Here is a 7,979-nt window from a genome sequence, read left to right on the forward strand (position 1 = left end):
AAAAAAAATTGGTATTATTTTTGTAGTTATACTGACTTCTAGCTGGAGAAGCATTTTCTTTTATTAAAGATGTTTTCTTTTATCATAGATGAAGCTGCTTTTTTTTTTTTTAAGATTTTATTTGTTTGAGAGAGAGAGGGGGCGGTTGAGTGGAGGGCAGAGGGGCAGAGGCAGAGGCAGAGGCAGAGGGAGAAGCAGACTCCCTGCTGTGCAGGGAGCTGACCTGGGGCCTTGGATCATGACCTAAGCCAAAGGCAGACATTTAACCAACTGAGCCACCCTCGTTCCCCATAGATGAAGCTTCTTGAAACAAGTTACTTATTGAAAATAAATTATACCAAATATACTTTTTAGATAGAATATATACTTTCCAACTGTACAGAAAATCCTTGCAAATGGTGAATTTTTTTATGACCAGATTGCAATTTTAAAACTGGGTTGAATATTTTCTTTTCTGGAAGCTACATAGTATGTGTGTGAATATTAGAGACAAGAAAATTAAACTTAGTTTTTCCCAAAGAAAATACAAAAATCCTTAATAGTTCTAATGATGCTTACAGTAATTATTTCTCTCTAGTGGCAAATGCATATTCCTTGAGCTAGTCATTCATACCAATATATGTAGTAGTTCACTTGCTTTCTACTTAGCATTCTTAGCCTTCCTAAGTATATACAATTGTTTTTCCTTATATTTCCAGGTTTTATAGATACAAATAACTCTTCAAGTAGTGAAAAATTCAGTACATTAGCTTGTTGTTTTTGCTTAACAAAAAACTCTAAGGAAGTCACTCAGTTTGTCTTCTTTTTTGTTTTCAGGGTGCTTTGGTTAGTGCAAGTTCAGATGACACCCTTCATTTGTGGAATCTTAGACAAAAAAGGCCAGCTATTCTTCATTCTCTTAAATTTAACCGAGAACGGTAAGAATGTCTGAATTAAACAATTTCTTGATGTATGAGAAAAGTGTTTCCTGAGAAGTTTAAGGTTAACTTTCAAAAGACTAGTTTTTTTCAGAATCTCAATCTTAATATCTAGAAATAATGCTTGCTTTTATAGTAACTCATTTTCATAGAAAATTCATAGAAAATTCATAATCGATTAGATTCAATCATCTAATGGGGAACTTCTAACATTTCTGTTCTTGCTATAAACTGGCACAGCAGCAGTGATGCATTTTTCTTTCCCTAAGGCCACGGTGCTGAAAACTCAGACCTAAAATTTAAAAGTGAAGTAAATACAAAATGTTTTTTTACACCTTTTGATCATGGCCGTTATGTCCTACACTAAACTCTTTTGCTTAAATATTTTAACATGAAGAAAATCCCTGAAGCAAAAGTTTTAGATTCGAAAAATGTTGGTACTAAGAGTTAAGCAATACTACACATACAAGCTTAATGTTTTCCAAGATGGAAATTTGATGAGAATTTAGATTCCCCCATTTTAGAATGAAATATTAGTAATCAGAAAGAGAAAATTAAATGAATGGATATAGGAGAAGTTACTAGATTTTATTTGTACAAACTACCAAACTTTAATGTTTCTAATGTTGGTGTCAATTAGACCTAGAACATAATTTACATCTACTCAACTGATAATCCACCTGGAGATAAGTAAAATTTGTATTTCATTACCTGTCTGTAATTCAACTGAAAAATAACCTGATATTTGTTTATTATTTGGAAAACAATTTAACTCTTTGCAGTGAATGAGAAGGGCCATCACAGGAAAATTTGATGTTAATGAAAGAAAAAGAAACCCCTGAGAAGTAAATTTACACAGATTAGCAAGTACTATTCAAATTGAGGTAGGTGAATAATGGAGGCAGGCAGTCACTGCTAAGAACTCAAGGTAGTGCTTATTTTATTTTGTTGAATGGTAATAGTTTAATAAGGGATTGTCAGCATATGGACAGAGTTTAAAGAAGTAAATCTGTTTTTATAAGTATGTGAGAAAAAAGGATGGCAGTTATGCAGACATTCTTTTATTTACCTGAAGTTTTTCTTTTTTTACTTGTGTGCATACTGTACTATTTAAATCATTAGCCTTCAATATTCTGAGTAATATTTGAGTATTATGTCTACAGTATTTTAGGATTCAGCATCAATGGAAATTTTTATTATATCTAGTGTATTTTGAGAGGAGGGAATTTATATTTTAGATGTCTGCTAAAACTAGATAGAATTTATTTAGATTAAATCTAATTTTGGTTATATTATCTTACATTTTAAAGTAAGTAATGCAACAGAAATTTCAGGATATTAAAAAATTAAAAATCAGTTAAGAGTTGTTATACTATCCCTGTTTTTTATCACTAAAAATATTACCTACTCGGATATCGACATATTGATTTTATCTCTTTCTCTGCTTGTAAGATTTTTGTTTGTTTATTTCAATGATTTGAGTACATCTGGCCCTACACTTCTGTGTAGATGGACAAAATAGGTTTTTCACCCTCACAGTTGGAATGTTGAAGGAAATGTTCTGGCCCCTTTTATGGCCCTTTGTGGGGTGGAGGAAAGAAACAATTGATGGTGATGATTTTCAGTTATAATTTTATTATCTCAATTGATGTAGATTTACCTGTTACCAACATAAAAGACCAAGCTGACAGTTTTTGGACATATCAAAGAATGATAGAATTTTGTAGGCATTGCTTATTTTAATGCTTACAAAAATATGATATCTATCTTTTGACAAAGATAAATTCATTATCTTGAATTTGAAAATAATCATTATCTTGAAGTTAAATAATTGTTAACTATCAAAATTTACTGAAGGGTGGAAATATTTTTAAAGGTATGGTGAATGGAAGCTTAGGTCTGTAAAAGAGAATTTAACTAAACATCTTTTGGAACTCTAAGCCTTCTTACATTAGCCAGAACTATGTAAATTTCTATATATCCTTATGTTTGTGCCATATATATATATTTAATTTATATAGTTTGTGCTATACATTTTAGGTTTTCATTTATTTTTTTTATAAGCACCTTCAACCTTTAGTCTTATAATCTTTGAAGGCAGTAACTGTTGAGAAATAGGTTTAGATATTTCAGCTGCTTCTGGTAAATGATCCTTGGATTCCTTTCATATCTGATTTTAAAGCTAAATATGGAAGAACAACTTTTGATTTCTGTGTTGCATGATCTAAAAATGAATAAAATAAGACATTCATATTTTCGCCATGTTAATAGTCCTTGCTATCACTGATCATAAATTGTATAATGGGAAAAGCATAGACTTCTTTTATTTGGTTTTCAATTAAAATTCGATAGGTAGACTATGACATAAAGACATTAACTTATTTGTACTTATTATATCAGAGCTTATTTTTTCTATCTGTGGTGTTCTGCTAATTGATATCATCAGAGTACTTCCAAGGAATATTAACTAACCTGCAGGGAAGGAATAGTTTAAGAACCCTATAATTTATGAAATTATCTAGCAAACTTCATCTGTCAGAGTTGGCTTTTGGGGAAGTTTATAACCCCAATTTAAAATATACTATTGCTTCATATAGGTAATTTGCATTATGTTTATTTTTAAATTTTCTTGAATAATTAACATATCTACCTGGTTTGACATTCAAAAGATGTAAGTTGTATATACAGTGAAGGATTTATCTTCCACTCCTCTTCTTTGGGCACTTAGTCCCCATCAATGGAGACAAGCAGTGTTACCTATTAATTTACTGTATCTTTACAGAGATTTATTATGTACACATAAAGGCACTTATATGTAACATAATTTTTTACCTGATATATATATAAGCAAATATGAATATATATATTTCTGTTACACAAATTATAGCATGTTATGCAGTTTTGTACCTTGTTTCATTCTCTTTGTAATTTATTCTAAAGATCATTCCTTAGCAGTATATAAAAAGCTTCCTTATTTTCTTTTTCTCTTTGGTGTGTGTGTAAATGTTACTAAATCAAGAAACTGTGTAGAGGTGCCTGGCTGGCTCAGTTGGTGGAATATGCAACTCTTGATCTCAGGGTTATGGGTTCGAGCCCCACGTTGTGTATAGAGATAACTTAAAAATAAAATCTTAAAAAAAAACCCACTAAAAAAACCCCAGTGTAAATGTTAAGTGTACACCATAAAATAATCTACCCATGTAACAAACACAAAAATCAAGAAACAGAAAATTACTAGACCCACAGAAACCCCTGTTTTAGCTTTCAATCACTATCTAACCCCCAGATGTAATACTATCCTGATTTAAAACACTGTAGATTAGTTTTGCCTGTTGTTTGGAAAATTACACTAATGATATCATACATAAATTCTTGTTTGTGTTTGGCTTCTTTTGCTCAATGTTATATTTATAAATTTCATCCACATTACAAGTAGCTATAGTTTATTACTTTCATTGTTATGTAGTATTCAATTTAGTGAATATTCTTCAATTTCATTAACCATTCTACTTTAATTCTCTTGCTTAAACTTAACTTTTGTATTTCCACTTAAATTTTAGAAATAACTTGTCAAATTCCACAAACACATTTGCTGAGATTTTGATTAGAAATACTAATTTGAAAAGATATATGGACTCATGTTCATTGCAGTATTTATAACAGCCAAGGTTTGGAAGAAACCTCAGTGTCCATCAATAGATGAATGGGTTAAGATGTGGTATCTGTATGTGTGTGTGTGTGTGTGTGTGTGTGTGTGTGTGTGTATACACACTAGAATATTACTGATTCATAAAAAAATAATGAAATCTTACCATTTGTGATAGCATGGATGGACCTAGAGGGTATATGTTAAATGAAATAAATCAGACAGAGAAAGATAAATACCATATGATAGCATTTACATGTAATATCTAAAACAAAACAAAATAAAACAAAACAAATAGACTTATAAATAGAACAAACTGGTGGTTGCCAGGGTAGGGGGTGGTGGGCAAAACAGGTAAATGGGATTAAGAGGTTCAAACCTCCAATTACACAATCAATAAGAAAAAAATACTTTTAATCTGTAGATTAGTTTGAAGAGAACTGACATATCCCATGATGATGGGGGATGGCAATATTGATTCATTGTCATTCACAATGACAACATTGAATCATTCAACCAGTGAACATGGTATATGTTATATCCCTCCATTTCCTTAAGTCTTCTTTGATTTCTCTAAATAACATTTATAAATTTCTCTGAGGTCTTCCACATTTTTGTTAGGTTTAGTCATAAACTTTTTTTAATTCCAGTATAGTTAACATACAGTGTAATATTCATTTCAGGTGTACAATTAGTGATTCAACAATTCCATACATCACCCAGTTCTCATCACAACAAGTGACTTCTTAATACACATCTCCTATTTTACCCATCCCCACTCCTACCTCCCCTTTGGTAACCAGCAGTTTATGCTCTATGGTTAAGAGTCTGTTTCTTAGTTTCTCTCTCTCTTTTTCCCCTTGCTCATTTGTTTTGTTTCTTAAATTCCATATACAAGTGAAATCATATATTTATTTTCATGACTGACTTAATTTGCTTAGCATAATACTCTAGCTCCATCCATGTTGTTGCAAATCACAAGATTTCATCCCTTTTTATGGCTGAATACTATTCCATAGTATGTATATATACAAACACATACACACACACACACCACATATTCTTTATCCATTCATTAATTGATAGACATGGGCTATTTCCTTAATTTGGCTATTGTAGATAATGCTCCTTAAAACCATGGGGGTACATGTATCCTTTTGAGTTAGTATATTTGTCTACTTTGGGTAAATACCCAGTTGTGTGATTACTGGATCATAGGATAGTTCTATTTTTAACTCTTTGAGGAGCCTTCATACCATTTCCCACAGTGGCTGCACCAGTTTGCATTCCCACCAACAGTGCACAAGTGTTCCCTTTCTCCACATCTTCACAAACACCTTTTGTTTATTGTGCTGTTGATTTTAGCCATTCTGACAGGTATGAGGTGATATCTCATTGTAATTTTGATTTGTATTTCCCTGATGATGAGTGATGTTGAGTATCTTTTCATGTATCTGTTGGCCCTCTTCTTCTTTGGAGAAATGTCTATTCATAATTTCTGCCCATTTTGGGGTGTTGAGTTGTATCAGGTTTTTTATATTTTAGATACTGACCCTTTATTGGATATGTCATTTGCAATTATCTTCTCCCATTCTGTAGGTTGCCCTTTAGTTTTGTTGATTGTTTGCTTTGCAGAAGCATTTTATTTTGATTAAGTTCCAATAGTTTATTTTTGCTTTTATTACCCTTGCTTTAGGAGAAATATCTAGAAAAATGTTGCCATGGCTGATGTCAAATTTCTGCCTTTTCTCTCTTCTAGGATTTGTATGGTTTCAGGTCTCACATTTAGGTCTTTAATCCATTTTGAGTTTATTTTTGTGTATGGTATAAGAAAGTAGTGCAGTTTTATTTTTTCGCATGTAGCTGTCCAGGTCTCCCAACATCATTTTTTGAAGAGACTGTTTTTCCCTTATTGTATATACTTTGCTCCTTTTTCAAAGATTACTTGACCATATGACTGTGGGTTTATTTCTGTGTTTTCTTTTCTGTTCCATTGATCTTTGTGTCTGTTTTTGTGTCAGTACCATACTGTTTTGATTACTACAGGTTTGTAATATAACTTGACGTCTGGAATTGTGATATATCCAGTTCTGTTTTTCTTTCAAGATTGCTTTGGCTATATAAGGTGTTTTGTGGTTCCATACAAATTTTAGTGTTATTTGTTCTAGTTCTCTGAAAAGTGCTTTTGGTATTTTAATACAGAGATTGCATTAAATGTGTAGATTGCTTTGGCTCACATGGATCTTTTAATAGTATTTGTTCTTCTACTCAGAGCACAGAATATCTTTCCATTGGTTTGTGTTGTCTTCAATTTTTTTCATCAGTGTTTTTTTTATTAATCAGTGCTCATCATAAATGTACTCTTTATTTTATTTTTTTTAATGATTTTTTATTATATTATGTTAGTCACCATACAGTACATCCCCGGTTTCCAATGTAAAGTTCGATGATTCATTAGTTGCGTATAACACCCAGTGCACCATGCAATACGTGCCCTCCTTACTACCCATCACTGGTCTATCCCATTCCTCCACCCCCCTCCCCTCTGAGGCCCTCAGTTTGTTTCTCAGAGTCCATAGTCTGTCATGTTTCATTCCCCCTTTTGATTACCCCCCCTTTCTTTATCCCTTTCTTCCCCTACCAATCATCCTATTTCTTATGTTCCATAGATGAGAGAAATCATATGATAATTGTCTTACTCTGCTTGACTTATTTCACTTAGCATTATCTCCTCCAGTGCTGTCCATGTTGCAGCAAATGTTGAGAATTCATTCCTTCTGATAGCTGTGTAATATTCCATTGTATATATGGACCACGACTTCTTAATCCAGTCATCTGTTGAAGGGCATCTCGGCTCCTTCCACGATTTAGCTATTGTGGACAATGCTGCTATGAACATTGGGGTGCATATGGCCCTTCTCTTCACTACGTCTGTATCTTTGGGGTAAATACCCAGTAGTGCAATGGCTGGGTCATAGGGTAGCTCAATTTTTAACTTTTTAAGGGACCTCCACACTGTTTTCCAGAGTGGCTGCACCAACCTGCATTCCCAACAACAATGTAGGAGGGATCCCCTTTCTCCACATCCTCTCCAACAATTGTTGTTTCTTGCCTTGTCTATTTTTTCCATTCTAACTGGCATAAGGTGGTATCTCAGTGTGGTTTTGATTTGAATTTCCCTGATGGCTAATGATGTTGAACATTTTTTCACGTGTCTGTTAGCCATTTGTATGTCTTCATTGGAAAAGTGTCTGTTCATATCTTCTGCCCATTTTTTGATTTGTTTATTTGTTTCTTGAGTATTGAGTTTGAGAAGTTCTTTGTAGACCTTGGATACCAGTCTTTTATCTGTAGTGTCATTTGCAAATATATTCTCCCATTCCGTGGGCTGCCTCTTAGTTTTTTTGACTGTTTAA

General features: G+C 32.7%; 1 protein-coding gene across 2 annotated transcripts in view; it reads left to right on the forward strand.

Moving 5' to 3' along the window:
* Positions 1 to 7,979, forward strand: part of STXBP5L (syntaxin binding protein 5L) — a 419,474-nt gene that overhangs the window by 135,755 nt on the left and 275,740 nt on the right. For both annotated transcript variants that reach the window (XM_008708188.2, XM_040621308.1), the window contains exon 4: positions 817 to 917. In XM_008708188.2, coding sequence (XP_008706410.2) covers positions 817 to 917 — 101 coding nt within the window. The remainder of the gene's footprint in view (positions 1 to 816; positions 918 to 7,979) is intronic.

This window comes from Ursus maritimus, unplaced genomic scaffold (genome assembly GCF_017311325.1).
Source record: "Ursus maritimus isolate PB19 unplaced genomic scaffold, ASM1731132v1 scaffold_4, whole genome shotgun sequence".
NCBI lineage: Eukaryota > Metazoa > Chordata > Mammalia > Carnivora > Ursidae > Ursus > Ursus maritimus.